Source organism: Muscardinus avellanarius (assembly GCF_963383645.1).
Source record: "Muscardinus avellanarius genome assembly, chromosome: 4".
NCBI lineage: Eukaryota > Metazoa > Chordata > Mammalia > Rodentia > Gliridae > Muscardinus > Muscardinus avellanarius.
The window spans coordinates 149,852,625-149,873,931 of NC_137789.1; the positions used below are offsets into that span (position 1 = coordinate 149,852,625).

Below are 21,307 nucleotides of genomic sequence, written 5' to 3' on the forward strand. Positions count from 1 at the left end.
ATCCATTGGGTACATATACAACTACTTCAATAATGGCTGCTGACTAGCCAAATTGATTCGTCTGAAGAATACTTAAGACATTTATATTGAAATTACTGAGTGGAGTTATTCTACAGAAATTCCCACAGATTCAAAATAATTATGATATGATTACAGAATTATTAATAAGTCCCTGAACTGCTGCCAGAAATACAATTATAGCTGTATTTACTAGAAAGAACACTTTAAAACAGCTTTGGATAGTAGGAAGATTACATTGAAAAGCACAAGCCTCTGTGCATTGTCTGGCAAGCAGGTGACAGCAGTGCTGTAAAGACACATTCTGAGCTAAGCAACAACTTCAGCTTGGCAGTGCTCCAAAAAATAAAATAAAATAAAAACCCCGTGATAGACACAAGATTAAGAAGTTTGTTTTGCTTTACTGTTTCTGAGGGTTGAGTGAATACAGAACACAAAGGTTCTCTGAGATACGGCGAACAGATCAGCCTCTGCTCCAGAGAAATGCAATAATGGACTGGAAGCACACGCCTGTTTGTCCACACTGCATCACCACAGGTTTCATGATCCTCGCTGGATTTCATGAGCGGTAGCTACTATCTGCTGGACTTGTATTTATTCGTGGCTTTTATCTTAGTGACTCCAATGTGGACATTCTTTAAAGTTTATTTACTCTGTTGGATTCACAGTTGAGACTTTAGCATGACAGCAAAAAGGGTGACATATAAAACCACAACCCCAAATCAAAGGATGCGTGGACTTACTGCCATGCAATTCTACCGACCTCCCAAGAGAACACGAAATAATTTGGCTTCACTAAATCCTTCCTTTCCCTTCTACACTGGCATTCACTTGTAGAATATTAAGTGCTGGCAAAATTCCCCACCAACACAAGCCTGGCTAGCACAGGTTCCCTTGTTTAGAAGACTGCTATAACTTTCCTAGCCTGATGCCATACACAGGTATGTTTGCATTAAGAAAACCCTACTGCCTGGCACAGTGGCATACCTGTAATCCCAGTACTGAGGAGGCTGAGACGGGAGGACTGCAAGTTCATGTCTAGTCTCAGCAACTCAGCAAGGCCCTCCGCAAAATAGTGAGACCCTATTTAAAACACACACACGCGCGCATGCAGCTCAGCTCAGAGGTAGAATGCCCCTAACTTCAACTACCAGTACCACAATGCCTGCCCATAAAAGAAAAAAAAAGAGAAAAAAAAAAAAAAAGAAAAAGAAAGAAAACCCAGTTTTATAGAATACATCAATGGGACTTAGAGCAATTTTCCTTAAACAGAGGAAAATCCCAACTTTAAAACACTGACTTATATTTGTCTTCTAGAACATATCTAATGCAAAATGTGAAATATAATACCAGTTCTTAAACTGAGTTGTCTAATAGATTTTATACAAAGTACCTTAGTATTCTATGTTAAAGGAATTTCATGTAAGTTTAAATTCTAGACAATGAAAAAGAGCTATCTATATTTGGCCAGTAAAGAGAAGGTACAATTTCATATGTAAGGTGACCGTAAATTTCTTTTTTTCTCTCTCTCTCTTTTTTTTTTTTTTTTTTTGCGGGTCTGGGGATGAAACCCAGGGGCATTAGACCTCCAAGCTACACCCCCTGCCCTGTTTTTTATTCTTTATTTTGAAACAGGGTCTCACTAAGTTACGGAAGGCCTCACATAGCTGAGGCTGTCTGTGAACTGCAATCCTCCGGTCTCAGCCTCCGGAATGCTGGGATTACAAGCACACGCCACCACGCCTGGCTTATAAATTTCTAATAAAGATACAGTGCCAAAATACTCTAAATTTCTTTTTCTTTTTTATTTTGAATGGCTAAGAAGCTCACTTCACGGCTTTATCTTCACTAGAACAATTTAGACATTCTAAAGTCAATATAGTTTTGAGGAAACATAAATATTTTAAATAATTATGAATCGCTTAGTTCATAAATAAAGCTTTTTAAGCCATTCATTGCTCAAGTAACAATCTAGTCCGGAGCTGGGACTCTACAGGCCGCCAGATCTACTGCTGTCGAGCGTACCCCTCCACACGGTGCCTTCGCCCAGGCCGCCAGGACCGCAGGGGCCACAGCGTGGCACTTGCAGACAGCCACCACTTGTTCCACAGCGAGCCTGGGGAACGGAGAACCGGGCCATGAAACCTGAGTTTTATTTCAACTCCACCTGGGATCTCTCTTTGTAAAAAATGGAGCATTTCTGCATCTTGCTTAAAGAAGATTGCTCAACAACAATAACTGGGTGTAGTAGAATGTAATCCTTGTACCAACTGACCAGAGTTCAGTGACTATTTCTAAATAATAAGAATTCTTTGCAAAGTTGAAATAAAAATTCATATGCAAACCTGTTGTGACAGTCCCTTGATAATGCGTCCTCAGTGACATAATGCCACCTAATGACAGATTTAAAGTCAGTGTTTTCACAAGACATACTAACTGACAGGAAAATGGCAATGTCTCCAACTAAAAGTATCTACAGCAATAATCCGTGCAAGAGGCATCTGTATCACACACAGGGTACCTTATATATGGGCTTCAGCTAACCCTCTACCGTCAGTACTTGAGTTTTCACATTCCTAAAACCTGCCAAGATTCCCCTATGTGAAAAGATGAGCGATTCTTTCTTTCCTTCAACCCCTTACTACATCCCACAGACTGACAATTCCAAATGTGTCCCTCAATCTCGGGCTCTCTTCTAAACCCCTACCGATTTCATTCTACTAATCACCTACGCTGTGTCTGTTTCTCAGTTAATACCTTGTCCCAAGCTGAACTCTGGATAAGCTGCACTCTGATCTTTCTTCTCCCAAACTTTCTCATAGTCAAAACTAGCACTGCTGTGCACACCATGACATAAGGCAAAACCTTGCGTGGTTCTCTCCCTCCTTATGCACTAGGCCCTCCCAGCACAAGCAATACAGAGGCAGAGGCAAATACTGTTGGTTCTACTCCTACACTCTACCCACATCCACTTTTCTCAACCATCAGCAGTACCATTCTTGTTCAATTCACCAACATCTCATGACTAAAAGTTTTATGACCGTTCTCATCGACTTCTGTTGTCTCATAATCAATTCTCCACATAACAGCCAAGGCAATCCTAAGAATATCTCTTCTGAAGAAATTAAAGAATACATTATACTTACAGATTAGAAGACCCAATGTTGCTAAAATATTATCTCCAATCTGAGCTATTAATTCAGAACAATTCCAATAAGAACTCTGGCATGACTCTTACAGAAATTTATTTCTATACAAGTTTATTCTAAAACTTATATAGAAGTGCAAATAATCTAGAATCGCTAAAATAATCTTGAAATAGTATTGAAGATCTTCTAGAATTATTTTATATTACAGTATGTGATACTAAGCATATAAATCAACAACTAGATCAAAGTAATAACATACAGACTCTACAACTGACCCACAAAATAGACCTCTCTGACAAGGTTCTAAGCAATGTAACAGAGAGAGAGAAGTCTTCATCAATAGGTGCTGAAACAACTGGAAATTCATTAAAAAAAAAAACACCCCGGCCTTACGCCATACACAATTCTGAATTTAAGATAGATCATTAACACAAAAGCTAAAACTTCTAGAAAAAAATATTTTAAAATAACTTTGTGATCTTCAGACAACAATTTCTTAAACCAGACACAATAAATTAGACTTACAGAAGGAAAAAAATAACAAACTGGACTTCACCAAAAATGAAAACTTCTCCTTGGGAGGCTGAGACAGGTGAATCACAGGTTCATGGCCAGCCTCAGCTTCTTAGCAAGGCTTTTAGCAACCCAGTGAGACACTGTTTTAAAATAAAAATTAAAAAATAAATAGGGCTGGGGGTATAGCTCAGAGGTAGAATGTCCCTGGGTTCAATTTCCAGTACTGGGGGGAAAAAAAAAAACTATCTCCCTAAAAAACATGTAAAAAACAAAAATGAAAACCAAGGATTGAAAGGAAATATCTGTAACATGTATATATCATAAAAGGCTTATATCTAAAATATTTAAAGAATTTAAAAATAATTAAAAAAAGAAATTACAAGTAAGGTTCAAAGGTAGTTCACACAAAAGAAGTTAGAGATGGCCAATAATATACAAGCAAAAGCAATTAAGTCATTAGTAATCAGGGACATGCACATTTAAACCATTGTGATGACCACTGTCTATCTACTAAAATGGATCACTATATGCCGAATAGAATGAATAAAATGAAAAAAAAAAAAACTGGACAACACAAATACTACAAAGGGTGTAGAGCAATGGGAACTCATGTTACAGGTACACATAAAAGATAGAAAATCAGCAATTTCTTTAAAAGTTCAAAATACATTAATTCTATATTACTCAGCAATTTCATTCTTAGGCATTTACCAATAGATATAAAAGCTCATGCCACAATTTATACTTGTACAGAACTGTTCACAGCCAACTTATTAATAGCAAAAAAAAAAAAAACTGAAAACAGTCCGAGTGTCTATCAAATGTGATGAACTATAGTATATTCGTGCAGTGGCAAAGTTAAAAGTAACCATCCACACACACCAAAATAATAAATATGCTTCTATTTATATGAAAAAAAAATTAGTTCATGTCATTCTCTTGACTTAAAAACCGTGAATAAAAGCCAATTCCTTCCTCTGCCTTCCAACGCCCTGCCCAGTTTGGTCCCTGCCCACAGCTCCTCCAACCTTCCCTCGGGCACCCTCCTCCTCGCTGACTCCACTCCAGCAAGACTAGCCCTCTTACAGTCATCCAAGCTCCCGGGTGACTCTTCCCCGGGGTTGTTAGCCTGCCACGTGACTGCCTTGCCTCGCAGGACATTCTTCACTCCTCCGGTCTCAATAAAATAGCATCTTCTAAAAACGGCTTCCCTGCCCTCCCAAGCCAATGTGAGGCCCTTGTTTTAATGTTCTCACTAGACTCTGTTCTTTTAGAGAAGTTAGGAAGAACAGTTTTTTAATGATTTATAACTATGCATCTACATCTACTTACTTAGCACCTTTTGGGACATGAAGACATTTTAACTTTGTAGCTGAATGAATTCATAGCCAAGTACCTTAGGCGAGGCTAAGCACAAATATGCTCTTACAGGCTAAAGAAAAATGCTAAGAGAGTCTACCTTGTCAACCTTCTTCTTCTTAACAGGAGGTTCGAATCTATCATTGGCTCCAAAGTACTGAGCAAGCTCCTTCAACTGGGCTTCATGTGAGGACTGCTCACTGCAAGAAGAAATAATACTTTCTGTAATTTTTAGTTGGTTACTGCAATTACATTACAATTAATAGTTTTTATGATTTCAATGTTACTAGAGTAGGCAACTATTTTAAATTCTACTTACCTATGAGATTCTTTTTCATTCTTCAATTTATCTGAAAAAAATTATAAAATATCAATACTTAAATATTCAGCTGTTATTTCAAAATTATACAATTAGTCACAATTCAGCAATGACATGACAGACAGCCTGAACAGAAATCAAAAAATCAAAAAACAACAACCTTTTCTGGAGCGTTTTCTCTTTTTCCTTCTGAATCTTGAAGCTGAGATTTTCTGTTCCAAATGTTTTTTGTGCAGTTCTTGAAATTTCTATGTAGAAGTTTAAAAAAGAGAGAGAAAATATATATTTTGAAGAAAACTATGCATTAAAAAAGCAATGTGTTAATAGCCGAATTATGGAATCAAACTAGGTGTCCATCAACAGATGTAATGGATTACAAAATTTGGGGAAATATACAAATTGGAATTCTATTCAGCAATAAAAAAAAAAAGAACAAAATTATGTTATTTACAACAAAATGGAAGGGCCTGGCGAACACTGTTAAGGGAGACTAGCCAGGCAGAGAGTGAAGGGTCATATGTTTTCTCTAATAGGTACAGGATAGGGAGCAACTGGGATTCCAGAGGGACCCAGATAATGGAGGAGAGGCCTCAGGGAGCCAGGGAGTAGTCCAAAAGAAGGGAAGGAGGAAGACTGAGCCTCACAATTAGAAATACTACTATCAACTATGTGCACATGTGTGACTATACCAATGTCCATCTCAGTACTCTCTGTTGGAATGGGGAGGAATACGGGGCCACCACATGCTGGGTGCGTGTATATCACTATCATGATTTACATTATGACGTGAGACTATAATGCACCAATAAAAGCACGTTATAAAAAAATTTTAAACGCAATATGCTAAGTAAATAAAATACTTATATTCTGGCATGTATAAAGATGGGGATTTAATAAAAATAGCTCAGCAATTAAGATAACGCGATTCCTTGAGGCACACACACCACCTCAGTTTTAATATTAATATGTTTTGATATAAGCTATTTGATAATTGAAAGAGAAATTCAATGACTAAAAGAATAAAAAGATATTCCTCATATATCACATGGGGCAAACTTAATTTTATGTAATATTCTTTTTTTCCTCTTTTTATGAAAAACAAAACAAAAAAGAAAGTAAGTCAATGACAGGATGGGGAAAATATCCTAAACCCACCTTCCCTGCCTGCTTTGTCGTAAGAACACATTTCTGACCACAGCAAAGAAGCAAAGGAGCACGGATGTGCAAATAAGATCACACTAGAAAAGAACCTACGTTCCACATATTTAAGGGAATTCCAGAAGGGCACTCTTCATAAGCATCTGCTTTAACCTCCGTTTCCCTTTTTGGTCCATCTGCAGGGAAAGCTGAGATTTCAGTTTCTCTAAAGGTCCCATCTCTTTTTCCTTCCTGTAAGTTAAGTTCTGACTCCTCTGGTGTGGCTTCATCTCCAGAACTGGACTCAACATCGCTTTCATTTAGGCCAGGAGGCAGCAGCCCACTCCACATCTTTTCTTCTAGAAAGAAAGAGATTAATTTGGACATAAAATGTAGCCATGGAAACAACTTTAGAACCATTAAAGGACAGCCCAGGAGCCTAATAAGTCTACCAATCATCTGTGAACAATCTGTCCAAACTTTTAATCTAAAATGGGAGGAACCATCCATATTAAATAGCTAAAATCTTCACTTGTTTAAAAAGTTTAAAAACACTTTAAGCAAGTTTGTTTCAACATACATGTATAAATAAAGAAAACAGAACCTTGATTCTCTAACATATGGATATTTTTTTCTTAAAAAAAGAACCTCAGTGAAACAGTCAGTACTCAAGAATGTTAAAAGCCTAACAATATACTGTGCAGGCAATTTAAGAATTAAAATACTATATTTCAACCTATACCAATTAGAGTAAAATAAAGACGGATGCTTCATCTATATCTGAATGTATTAAACTTTCATGGGGCTTTTTATCTAAGGAGCAGGGAAACAATTACTTAAAGAAACTTTTAAGCTGATAAAGCAGTCTGAAGAGAACATGGTAGTAAAAAGCATATCCTAGTTTTAAGTTTCGTACTGTTTGCTAAGATGATACTAAAGTATATATTCTAATATTCTAACAGTTTAACAAAAGCATACAGCTTTACTGAGTGACAATACTATATTTGGGAAATTAATTTTAAAGTTCAGAATATTTAGCACTAACTATGGCAGCCCACTGGTAATGAAGATCTTGCTAAGTTTAATTAACATGATTTAAAAAATCAGAGTTGTAATCATTTGCTAAAATTATGGTAACTGGGTATATTTTCATTTTGGTCTCCATGGCAAGTCTATTTTTGCAAACATACTGAATCAAAACCAGTTTGTTGAAAAGATGTCTAAAATGAAGAAGTTGGTTGTACTGCTCAAGACTATCAATCGAAAGGAATGAAATGGAAGGGCAGAAATCTTTTTTTCATAAGGTATTCTGTCCCAAACTGCAATTAATCTAGTAATAAAACCATGCACATTCTACCTGAGCCAAAGACATCAGGGGATTTCTACATTAACCTCAATAATAGTATTTTCCTTCCTCTTCAGGACCTGACCTCCTTCTGGGTCCAAAGAATCATCTGATTCTTTGTGGTTTGGTTCCACCTCATCACTTGCTAGTTCTCTGAAAATCACTAAAATATTCTCTTGGCTTTTGAAAGTGAAAGGACTCAAGCATCTAACTGCTCCAAATGGAATCCTGACTCTGCCACCCACTAAGTGGTATGAGAAAATCATTTACCATCTCTGACCCTCCATTTCCTTATCTGCAACACAGGGTAATTATACTGCTTATGAGGGTTATTCTGAGGATTAAAGGAGATAAACCACTCAACAGAGTATTTACGAGGTTCTAGGTTAAGTTCCTTTTGCTATTATTATTGATGTGGCCATGTATTGCATCTTTATTATTATTATAGGTGGCAGAATTCATAAAACACTTGAAGTTCCTAATACTCATGGTGCATTCACCCAATTGATGCAAATCATTTATTTCCCTGACAGTCTGACATGAAGTTTCTATTTTTTAAAAAATAACATTTGGTTTGCTGAATGGAGCATTAAAATAAGAGGCAAATTACCAGGAAGATAACAGAGCTCAAGCTTCAAGGTTCCCCATTTGCAAAGGTCCTTCCAAAGCACTATAGTTAAATTTATATTTATAATTTGCATTCCTTTTTTTTTAAAAAAAAAGCAGAAACCCCAAATTATGTAAGCTGTGGGCCCCTTAAGACCTGGATCCATCCCTCAACCCAGCATGTAGATGCTAAATATTGAGATAAAGCTACTCTTGAGATATTTTGATAGTACAAAGGAAGTCATGCAAAACATGCCAATATTGGAAAATGATTGTTATGTTAAAAAATATTTCTACTGTTGTGAGGATCAAGGGAAGGGAAGCAGTAACTAAGCCCTAGCATAGTTTTGCCACTGGCATAAAATATTCATATAGGGGCAGTTTAAAAAATCAGATTTCGATTTCTTAGCATCAGTAGGATCTATATTGGAAAACACGGAGATTTTTCTGTTTTTCTTTTGTTTTTCTGTCCACTTACACACTCAGTATGTGCCAGGCACTCTTCAAGACCTTGAAAATACAAGTACACAAAACAAGCAAAAATCCCAAACCTCATGACCGACATCTACATACGTGGCAAGTTTCTACAGATCGATCAGCAGCCAAGCGTCACTCAGCATGGCTCATGGATGGCACGTGTCTCCCGGAGGAAGAGTGGTGAGGTCTCCCACTAAACTACTACTGCGTGACACTCTATGATCAAGCACCCAAATGTGGCCCCAGGGAGCAGGCTTGGTTGCCCTAAAGAGTACATGCTTTTCCTCACCAGCCATCAAGTAATTAGCCATTATTTTATGGCTTTCGGATTTCTCAAATGATTTTTAGCTCCCACTAATGTGGCATTAAAAACTAACTGTCCTCACTCTGATATCTGCCATAATTTACTATACCCCCCAAAATAGGAAAATAACTTTTAAAAATTGAAATCTATCCCCAAATCCTTATAATAAGGCAAAATTCAAATAAGCAATGTTTTGGAACTTGGTTCTTAAAAATCTTTAAGGTTACATTCCATTTTTTCTGTACCTGATAAACAAAAATGACTCTGTGTGTGTGTGTGTGTGTGTGTGTGTGTGTGTGTGTGTGTATAGTTTTTCTGTCCACTTACATGTATGAGACTCGGGTAAACACAGACAACTATTGCCACTCACTATGGAGCCTGAAAAACAGAGCTGCCCATTCTCAAAAGAAGTGGCTCATTCTATAAATGAGGCAGTGAGGAGAGGCTGCTCAGTGACTTCTGCTGTGACTCATGTTTGAAAACACTGTCTTCCCATTCACAGCATCTATGTGTCATTCATACATTTCCAATTGGCACCATGTCTGGCCTCCTGTCATTCCTGTTTTGACTGCTCTGGAGGATGATTCTTTTATGTGTCTCTTATTCATGCCTTTCAGAGTATATTTCTTTATTTTAAAGCAGACAATTCCAAATTATCCTTTAACTGAGAACATTTACTCAGCCATTCTCCAGAGACGTGGAATACCAGAGAAGTAGAAACTTAAAATGTTTTTCATATATGATAGCCATATTACAACCAATGCATGAGTTTATAGGCTTTCAGGTTTTAGTCAATAATCCAAATAATTTAATCATTCTGGCCCCCAAGGAATATGTAAATGATCCAGAACCCCCCTTTTCTCCACGGGTTTGAATAGTTATCTTCTTCAGCATTTCATACATCCTTCACCTACGGAGGCCAGATTTATTCCATCCACAATTCTCCTAGAAAACATTCTGTATGTACTACGCAGAACACACCCTGCTGCTGGGCTGACACAATTTACTATGAACTCAAAACATTCCCGTATAGTCCTAGTCTGAATACCTAGGTTACTTTTGCCCTTGAAAACCAACCACAGCGATTACCTAGTACACTTAAGCAGAAACAAGGCAGCGAGACGGGGAACAGCTTAGCAGCTCCTAATACATGACTTTTAGCAAGTTTTATCATGACAAGTCACGGGGTCAGTGGGTTATTTTCAATATTTAAAACATCCAAGATATTTTTTTTCTCCCAGGGAGACATCATCACCACCTTTAGGTGAGAAAACTTAAACTCAAGTGTAGCAATATTCTTTGGTATGTGTCCACCAGAAACACTGATTGGTAGCTACTGACCTGAGCCTTATTAAGAAAACAATGAACATAATTTAGGGAAAGTAATTTTCCAAAATACAGAATCCACAGCAACATGCAATCATAATAAAAAGTATGATTCTGAATTACACAAGGACTGAAAATTGTCAGTTAAAGGGCAAAAATACTGTCTTAAAAATCAAAACGATGATTTCTGATCCTGAGTAGGCTGCTGCATTTGTCTGGGTCTCCAACCTTAAGCTTTAAAATGAAGGTTTGCTCAGATGATCCTTGAAATGCCTTGCAGCTCCGATATGTTTTTCTATTATCTTAATATTATAAGTGTCCCCAAATGCACATATCCTACCTCGCAAGCTGCTGTAATACCCCTTTCTCTACTATTCATATCAAATCCTGCTTAAATCCTAGTAGACAAAGTCTCTACCCTCTACCCAGCAACCCAAACAGAATTACTAGTTTTCTGAGATTCCGCACCTCAGGTCCCAGAAAGAAAACTCCAGTTACAACAGAGCACAGAAGAAACAGAACCAGGAGGAGGAAACAAAGTAGGTCACTGTTACACATGGCATAAAAAAAAAACAAAACATGACAGAAGCTGGTTACATTAATGCTCTAACACCCCCTCCACCAGGAAATACTATCTATACCTTATTCATAAATGAGTAGGCTGACTTGCCTAATGCATTGTGATCCTTTTATTTTACAAAACCAGAACCCGATGGTTTTAAATTATAAACTCTAAGTAGGCAGTTGTAAGATAACATTCTTGGAGGCAAAGATTTGAGAGTTAAGTCTGAAGAAGGATTCTAGCAGTAAGCAAAAGTTTGCAAAAATCTGGTGAGGAAGAATTTTTTCTGTACTTTTTAAATACAGAGAGCTATATAAGATGTTACACTCAACTGCATAAATGAAAGTCACATTCAAATATTTACGTAATATTACTCAAATTAGTATTATCTGGAAGACCAGGCAGCAGTTTATTATTCAAACCCAAAAGAGATAATCTGAGAAGCTCAATGGGTACATTTTCCTGACTCTGACATTCCAGAACTTCTATTCTCCTCAAATAAAGCTGTCTTATATTGCATATTTTGTACTCAATTAAAAATAATCACAGAAATCTGGATCTTGTCTGATCTAAATTCAATCTTATTTGTGAAATAATAAGAAACCACCAACTACTAACCTGAAAGGTCTTGTTAAATAATCACACAACAGTCGCTTTCTGTACTTGAATTAATTACCTAACTTAAACACTTTTATGCATGTAATATTAACACTAAATGTAAATGTCCTATTTACTTTTACGAAATGATTTCCTTTTTCTCAAAAAGGTACAAAATATACAACTGAATCACGGGCCTAAGTTCCGACTGAAGTTGCCAAATCTGCTTATCCAGATAAACTATTTACTTGGTAGGATTTTGCATGTATGCATGTGTTTTAATTAAAGAGAATGTTTGTTTAGCCAGGGCCTGGAAAACACTTCCCCAGACCCGTGGACCCTGCATGGAAAGATTTACAAATTAACCAGTCGCGTTTCAAGGCTCATTTTAAGTCGATGCCGCTGTGAAAATACTTACAAGGCTCAAGACTGCATGAGGGTGGCTCTAGAAGGGCACACCTTTTCCTGCTTGGCTGCACAACCCGGACTCTGCAAGCTCTCTGGCGGCAGTCCCACACTCCAATCCCAAAACAGGTCGAAATCCCCTCCCGAGTACGCTAAAGCCTCAGACCCCGGCGTAGGACGTCTGGCCTGGAGCTTTAACTGGAGCTGTTTTCCGGGCTACAGCAACTGTAAACATGAACTGTTTTCTGTTAGAAAGCCTTCTCACCCCTTCTCACTTTGGCTGAGATGGGCAGAAAAACCCTCTCCCACTGCAGGGCTGGGGAGAGCTCCGCGACGCCCCCTCCGAGCAAAGCGGAGGGCGGCCCGGCCATGGCTCCCGGGGAGGTTTTCTGGCCCATTCTCGGCACTTCGGCCGAGAAACTGTGAGTCCGCGAAGCCCGGCTCCCTCCGCCGCCCTCGCGAGACGCCCCCGACCCGCCACGGCGGCGCCGAGCCCGCCGAGAACCGGCCCCGCGATCGGCCACACTAACCGGTCAGGAAGCGGCGGCCCGGCGTCCATCTTCAGACCCTGGCAACATCGCGCCTTCCCATTGGCTCCCGCGACTCAGCCAATGAGCTGCGGCCGTTCTGGCCCTGGGGTCGCCATGGCGACGGCCTCGCTTGGCTTCCTTGTTTAGTTGGCCTGAAAAGAGACGGGCCATCGCTTTCTTTCCTTTTCCCCTCGTTTTTTTCCCCCCTCCTCTTTTCTCTCCTCCTTGAGAACGCTTTTTAAGGCTTTGTTCTTTCTCCATTCCCCGCCGAACGCTGGTGCGTCTCCGTGAGGAAAGTGCTGACTTAGATATTAAACTGAGTTCGTTCAAGAAGAGGGAATTGTTTGGGGTCCTCTAAGGGGAACGTTTTCATTCATCCATCTTTTCCCCTTCCTGCCTTCCTTTCTTTTTTCTTTTGCCTTTTTTCTTTTGCCTTTTTTTATTCTCATATTTAGGGTCCGCTGGGCTCCGGGAATCAAGCCACTCTCTGGCAATTGGAAAACGGTCCAACTCCTGCTCTCCTCAGCTCTCCATCTCGTGATGGAGTCTAACCTGCTTCCCTGGCCAGCTGTGTGACCTTGGACCAAAGTTTGGGAACTCTTGTGGCAGGCACTGTTAGGTTTTGAGGAACGACTCGAAGAAGCATAGAAAACAAGCAAGGTAAACACACACAAGCGATAGGGACAGGAGTAGGGCTATTTTTAAAATGCTCCCATCTCCTGAAATACATTTATTAAGAATACCTTCCTAGCTGGGCGGGGTGGCACATGCCTGTAATTCCAGTACTTGGGAGACTGAGATAGGAGGATCGTAGATTCCAGGACAGCCTCAGCAATGGGACTCTCAATAACCTAGTAGGACCTTGTTTCAAAACAAAAAATAAAAAAGGGCTGAAGGTTTAGCTTGGAGGTAAAATGATCCTGGGATCAATCCCCCAGTACTCCATGACCCCCCCCCTCAAAAAATACCTTCCCATTTTTTCATGCAGTGATGATTACATAAGAAAATACACATAAACTGGGCAGGGTGGCAAGCCTCTAAACCTAGAACTTGGGAGGCTAAAAGAGGAAAATGGGAGATTGGAGGTCAGTACATGGTAACTTAGTGTGATCCCGTTTCAAATCACCGGTGTGCCTCACCCCCAAACACACACACACACACACACACACACACACACACACACACACACTTTAGACAATTTGAATTTAGCAGACTTTGTTTGAGCATATAATTACTTGTGGAGTAGCTCCTGAATAAATAAAAGTTCGGATTCCCTGGGCAGGCAATCCTTAAAGACTTTAAAAAAAAAAAAGTAATGCAGAGAAATAGCTTAACTGATTATAGTTGGGTATTTTCCCTATATAGGGACTTGGTCTGATCAGTTGGTAGCCTGTGATTGGTTGAAGCTCAGCTGCTGGGATTGGCTACGACTTTTTACAAAAATATAGTCTCTAAATTAGGTTACAGTTTAAGCTATTTAGTTATTCCAAGTAAGGAGTCAGCTTTTATCCAAACTCAATTTATTTTAACAAACACATCACCTGGCCCACGGTAATGTTTAGTCTTAGCTATTATTATTTTGATGTTATCGCTAATGTCTTTTGGGAGTATTCTAAAGATGTATAAAAATTTTTCATTGCACTCAGCAATATATTGTTAATTCCATTTAACATATCAATGTTTAAGCCCATTATTTAACTCTATTACCCCAGCCCACCTCCAGCATCTTCCAAATGATATGCCAAGTTTATTGAGTGGTTTTCTTATAATCCCAGGATCACAGTAAAACCCATAATTGAGGTCCACTTCTTCAAGCTCACATTGCTTGACTCTTGTAGAAACAAGGCTGAACGATTCAGGAACTATATGAAACTCTCTTGAGCAAATATGTCCAGTTCACAGAAGGGTTTTTCTTTTTATTTTTATTGGTGCATCATACATCTCAATGGAGCACAAGATGGTGCAGGCATACATGCACACTTCACTCATTTAGCCCTTCCCTCTTCCCCCTCTCTTCCCTCCCCCTCCCTCCTTCTCATGTTTGGCTTAGTGATTGACTCTGATATATATGTGAATGTACATCATGTACATATGGGGATTTCCCTCTTCCCTCTCCCAACCCCCTCAGTTAGACGACCTTATTTCCTCCTCTATGGTTTCTCCTTTGTTTGTTTGTTTGTTTGTTTGTTTGTTTTTGGTGGTGGTACTGGGGGTGGAAACCAGAGGTCTTCTACCTCCGGGCTATACTCCCAGACCTATTTTATATTTTTATTTGGAAACAGGGTCTCACTAGGTTGCCGAGAGCCTCACTAAGTAGCTGAGGCTGGCTTCGAACCTGTGCGATCCTCCTGTCTCGGCCTCCCAAGTACGGGGATTACAAGCGTGCGCCACCACGCCTGGCTCATGGCTTCTCCTTTTTTGTCTAGAGTTCCTCCTATGATCCCTTTCTTCCTAGCTTTCACATATTAGGGAGAGCATCTGATTTTTTATTTTTTGTGACTGACTAATCTCACTTAGCACAGTGTTCTCCAGTTCCATCTATTTCCCCACAAATGATGTAATTTTGTTCTTCCTTATGGGAGTAAAATTCCATTGTGTACATATCTCATAGTTTTGTAATCTATTCATCAGTTGCTGGACATCTTGGCTGGTTCTATACTTTGGCAATGGAGAATTGTGCACCTATGAACTTGGATACACATGCATTAGTTTGGTAGTTTGGTTTCCATTCTTTTGGGTAGATACTCAGAAGTGATATTGCTGGATCATGTGGTAGGTTTGTTCTTATTCTTCTGAGAATCCTCCATACTGTTTTCCAGTATTTGCAATCCCACCAACAGTGTATTAGAGTTCTCACTTCTTCACATCCTCATCAGCATTTGTTGTTGTTTGTGTTTTAAATGGAGTTAGGTGAAATCTCAGGGTAATTTTGATTTGTATCTCTCTGATTGCTAATGACGTTGAACATTTTTTCATACATTTATTGGCCATTCAAATTTCTTCTTTTGTGAAGTGTCTATTTAGTCCACTTGCCAATTTTTTGATTGGGTTATTTGTTTTCTTAGCAGGGAGTTTCTTGAGTTCTCTGTATATTTTAGATATTAGTACTTTATCAGAGGAATAGTTGGCAGAATTTTTCTCCCACTCTTTCGGCTCTCTGTTGAAGTTCTTGACAGTTTCCTTTGCTATACAGAAGCTCTTCAGTTTAATGCAATCCCATGTATTGATCCTCCTTTGAATTTCTTGTGCCTTTGGAGCCTTTTTGAGAAAGCTTTTACCTGTGCCTATGTGATAAAGTGTTGAACCTATGCCCTTATCAAGGAGCTACAAGGTCTCTGATTTCCATGTCTTTGATCCATCTTGAATGAACTCTTATGCAGGGTGAGAAAGTGGGATTTTATGTCCATTTTTCTGCATATGGTTTATCAGTTTTGCCAACACAATTGTTGAAGAGGCTATCTTTTTTTCCAGTGTATGTTTTTGGCCCTTTTGTAAAACAAAATCAGTTGGCTGTAAGTGTGCAGATTTGTTTCTGAGTATTCTATTCTGCTCCTTTGGTCTATTTTTGTAACAATCCATGCTGTTTTTCTTATGTCCATTATCACCACTTCTTTTTAATATAGTACTTGAGACTCTAGGCAGAGCAATAAGGCAAGAGAGGAAATCAAAGGAGTACAAATAGGAAAAAGAACTAAAACTATCATTGTTTGCAGATAATATGATACTATACTTAGAAGGCCCAACAAACTCAACCAAAAGGCTTATAGAACTGATCAACAAATTCAACAAAGTGTCTGGATCCAAAATCAATCTTAAAAAAAAAAAACAGAAGCTTCCCTGTATGCCAACTGTAAATCCACTGAAAGAGAAATCCAGAAAATACTTCCACTCACAATATCCCACACAAAAATAAAATACTTAGGAATAAACCTAACCAAGGAGGTAAAAGACCTCTACAAAGAAAAGTATAAAACATTGAAAAATCAAAGAAAAACTTAGGAGATGAAAAGATCTTCCATGCTCCAGGATAGGCAGAATAAATGCCATCAAAATGGCCATTTTTCCAAAGGTGATCTACAGATTCAACGCAATACCCGTTAAATTACCAAGGTCATTCCTCAGACATAGAAAAATCAGTCCTTAAATTGATTTGGAACAACAAAAAAACAGAATATCCAAAGTAGTTCTCAGCAAGAAGAACTATGCAGGAGGCATCACAATTTAAACTACAGCACAATCGTGTTTCTCTTAGAATCCCAACCTTCAAACGTTAAGCAGCTAAAGGATGTATATGAAACTTCTCCCATTAATTGCACTGAATCCCTCAATTGCTGTGTTAGTTTACTTGGGCTACCCTAACAAAATACTACAGACTGCGTAGCTTAAACAACACACTTATTTCTCATGTTCCGGGCGCTTGGGTTTATTCTGAAGCCTCCTCTCTGTCTGTAGGCAGCCACCATCTCTCTGTTCTCATGTGGTCTCTTTGTGAATGCAGGTTAGAGGGATTCTCTAGTCTTGTTTTTTAGGAGGACACTAATTCTATAAAACAGGGCCCAACCCTTTTGATCTTATTTAACCTGAATTACTTCCTTGGAGGCGCCATCTCCAAATACAGTCACATTGTGGATTAAGGCTTCAGTACAAGAATTTTGAGAGTATACAGCCAATCAGTCCATAACAATTGCTGATGCTGGTAGTATGACCAGAATGGAGAAAAAGAGAGCAGAGTAAGAAAAACTGTGGCAGGGGGTAGGAAGGAAGCATCGGTGGCATTAAAATCTAACTGGATTACTTCTACATATGTTCTTATTAAATAATGCTCATTATCTGCTGCATATAAATCCACAAGAAATAGAGGTAGAGTAAGTACTCCAAAGAGTTTATAGACATCAAATTTCAAATCAAAATTTGTTATATGTCCCAATTAAAAACACATATTTTTAAATTAAGTTCTTCCATGTTAATTTGAGTTTTCTCAAATATCTGATTGCTTATGACATTGTTGGATTCCTATAACCAACATGAATAATAGCTCAGAGTTTTCTTCTGGTTCTAGTTGTGAAACTGACATTTTCTGAATATTACTGTTTTGCCCACTTTCTAAGGAAATGTCAGTCATTTGATTTATTTTAATCAATAAATTTACCTTCCCTCTAGCAAATTCCTTCCCTGGAAACCTGCCAAACCATGCATTTTGTGAATGAAATACTTGTATTTTTGATATTTCTATGAAACATAGAATTGTTGAATAGCTTTTACTAAATCATCATGAAATACCTGTTGCAGCTAGTGAATTGTGCTTAAATTATATTGCATCTGGCACTAATTTCAAGCATGTAAGTCTCACTTAAAATCTCCATCATAGTCTTAAAAACACAAAGCAGTTATTCTTTACCAAGAAATATTAAGGTTTATGAATAGCTTTCTCTTGTATTTTTTCTTAATGTAGAAGTTATGTCACACCCTTGTTATAAAAGATTAATTATGAAATTCTTTTTGGTGGCTACTAAACCTCTGATCGATGAAATCTTTCTCCAAATAAAAATGAAACCCCTCAAATATTTCTCAGTTGGAAAAAGTAAATACAACTTTGTCGAACATATAGTAAATGTGCTTTTTGCTGACACTGAGAAAGAAAATAGTCTCTTCTGTACAAATTGTCCATTTTTCCATGTTGGAAAAAAAAAAGATGGTATAGTGATTTAGGTAAATGAATTGAAACTAGGGAGTGCTGAATTTCAGAAATTGTGTTGATGTCCTTCCCGACTAAGGTGATGCCAAGTCTAATATTTTCCCGCTTGTCTTGTATTCATCCATTCATCCATTCATTCACTTCCTTCAGTCCCCACTGCCATGCTGCTCTCTTATTTCTCTCCCTTTCCCCCATTCACATTCTGAGTTCAGTTTTATGAATTCAGCCCAGCCCTCAGGGTTATCTACTTTAGTACAAACTCTCATAATAAAAAAATCTTTAAGCAAATCTGACTTTCAAATGCTCCCCACAAACAACCTGTCAGGCATGAGCTATCAGCTCCTAACCACTTTCAGCACCACATCCTCTATTTATCCTAAAGAGCAACATCAATCCAGACCATGCAAGTGGTCCTCTTGGGGACCGAGCCAGCGTCTTTCCAAAGGCTTGGTGTAGAGAGAACCTAAAGCCTACTCTCTACCTACCCCACTAATTATAATAGTCAAGCACAGAAGATAATGTATTTATGAAGAAAAAGAAAGCTGTGCATTTAAAGCAAAAAAAAAAAATCCTTAAAAACTAAAGTATTAGCATCACACCTTGAATGTGGCCAGAAGAATCTTTCAGAATCTTCCAAAGTTTCCGCTATTCACAGTAGGAGGTAATAGTTTCTTTTCATGTGTGTGTGTGTGTGTGTGTGTGTGTGTGTTACTAGTGAATAAAACCAGGGACGTTCTGCCTCTGACCTATACCCCCAATCCTATTCTATTTTTATTTTGAAACAGGGTCTTGCTAAGTTGTTGAGGCTATCCTTGAATCTGTGATCTTTTTGACTCAGCCTCCCAAGTACTGGAATTACAGGCATGCACCACTACACTCAACTTATTCAATGTTATTATTATTTTATTATTAATATTTTGTTTGGTTTGTAATGTGGCATTGTCTTCTTTGGTCCAAAATGTAATACCTTCTGAGAATATTTTATCTAACAAAATAACTATTCGTAATGTCCCATAACTATTTAGAAATAAATACTTGAAATTTTATTTGCTAAATTGAGGATATCCTGAATAATCTCACACAATCTTACCCTTACTTTGTTCATGTTCTATCTTTGAAATGTCTTCAAATTGCTTTTGGAGTTAGTCAGCTTCCAGTCACTATAACAAAATACCTGAGGTAACTAACTTATTAAGGTTTATTTTGGCTCACAGAAGTTTCAGAGGTTGCTGTCGTGATTGGTTTGCCCTTGCTTTGGACCTCCTGGTAGGAGTGAAGCAAAGCAAAACCACTGGCATTAGCATGAGCCAGGGTGCAAAAGAGAGGAATAGGAAAGAGGACGTGCCCGCTATCCCACCATGGGCAAACTTCCAGTGACCCAGGGAGCTCCCACAAAGCCCCACCTCCCAAGAGTGCCACCCTGCAGGCCAGGCCTTTAACATAAAGGCCAAACTGTAGCACTTGCTAGCTTGACACCTTGAGTTTACTTACCATTTTAATTTCCATTCAGAAAAGCACATGCCACTCTCTGATCTTGAACTATTGACATGGTCTCAGCCTACCCAGCCAAATGAGGTGCTGAAGCGCACCACCTCTGAGCTCAAGCCGTGGCCGCTCTCAGAACCGTGTCGTCCTCTTCCCATGCTCACTCCAGGCGCCTTCTAGAACTTAATTCCAACTTACACATTGGATTTTTACTGGACCCCTTGGTCTTATTTTTTATGGTCATTCTAGGGATTATGGTATCTATCTTAAGTCTGAATATCTTAATAGTCTATGTAAAATGCAGAAATCTGGGAACAGTATGGGGCTTTTACCCATCCTTGATGTTGCCATATATACTAAATCTACATACATTAAAATATCACATGAAAGTGATATTTTGTTTAATTCATATATGTATTTTAAAAAAGAAAATCTTTTATATTTGCCCACATATTTTCTATTTCTGATGCTCTTTATCCATCCTGCCAGGTATGAGTTTATATCTGCTTTCATTTATCTTTTTTGATATTTTATTGTTCATTATAATGACAGCTCATAGTGATATTCAAAGTAGTACAGATGTGCATGCACACAGATCTTGGTGTATGTCCCTCCATGTTCCTCCCCATACACGTTAGTGAGATTCACTTATCTTTATTGTAAAAAAATATATATTTTTTCACATATAGTGTAGTAAAAGTTTGCTGGCATGGATTTTCTTAATTGTCTTCAATCTGAAAATATCTTTATCTTCTTTTTTTCAAATCAGACACTGGGGTATAATTTACACACAGATTCACCCTTTATAGTTTACATACTGTGAGATTTATATAGTCATGTAAATACCACTATAATCAATATATAGAATATTCCCATCAACTCAAGTTCTCTTGAGCTCCTTTATAATCAACAATCACTTCTGCTCCCAGCTCCTAGAAACCACTGAGATGTTCTTTGTTACTATAATTCTGAAAGTTCCTGAAGAGGGTCAGATAAAGGAGATGAAACTGAAGGTAGGCCTTTGAGTATAGAGAGTATAGCCAGTTTTATGTGGCTGGATGCACAGAAGATCCTTCCTGGCCTATGTGTCAGCAGGAGATTGCTAAGCAGTGTTCCTTGTGTGGCTGTCACACAATCTGTCTCCAGGTGAGTTATGTTTGGATTGTGCTCAGTGTTTAGCAATGATAACTTATAAAGAAAGATGCTAAAAATACATTTAGGATTTTAGAAAAGATTTTTAATTTCTCTTGGGTAAATACCTGTGCGTGGGGCTGCTGGGTTGTATGGAAAGTTTGTGTTTTGGCTTTGTGGGAGCTCCATGGGTCACTGGAGATTTGCCCGTGGGGGATAGTGGGCACACCCTCTTTCTTATTCCTCTGTAATAAACTGCTCAACTGTCTTTCCAACGGCAGTGCATGGAGTTCCTGTTGCTTCACATCCTTGGTGTGGATATTTTAAAATTGAGCTGTTCAAACAG

General features: G+C 38.4%; 1 protein-coding gene across 1 annotated transcript in view; it reads right to left on the reverse strand.

The window, feature by feature from the left end:
* Positions 1-12,711, reverse strand: part of FAM204A (family with sequence similarity 204 member A) — a gene marked incomplete at its 3' end in the record, with an annotated part of 30,728 nt that extends 18,017 nt beyond the window's left edge. The window contains exons 1-5 of the mRNA XM_080694620.1: positions 12,651-12,711; positions 6,616-6,857; positions 5,522-5,609; positions 5,362-5,392; positions 5,143-5,242 (exon numbers count right to left, since the gene is read on the reverse strand). Coding sequence (XP_080550746.1) covers positions 5,143-5,242; positions 5,362-5,392; positions 5,522-5,609; positions 6,616-6,849 — 453 coding nt within the window. The 5' untranslated portion in view covers positions 6,850-6,857; positions 12,651-12,711. The remainder of the gene's footprint in view (positions 1-5,142; positions 5,243-5,361; positions 5,393-5,521; positions 5,610-6,615; positions 6,858-12,650) is intronic.
* Positions 12,712-21,307: the final 8,596 nt, after the last annotated feature.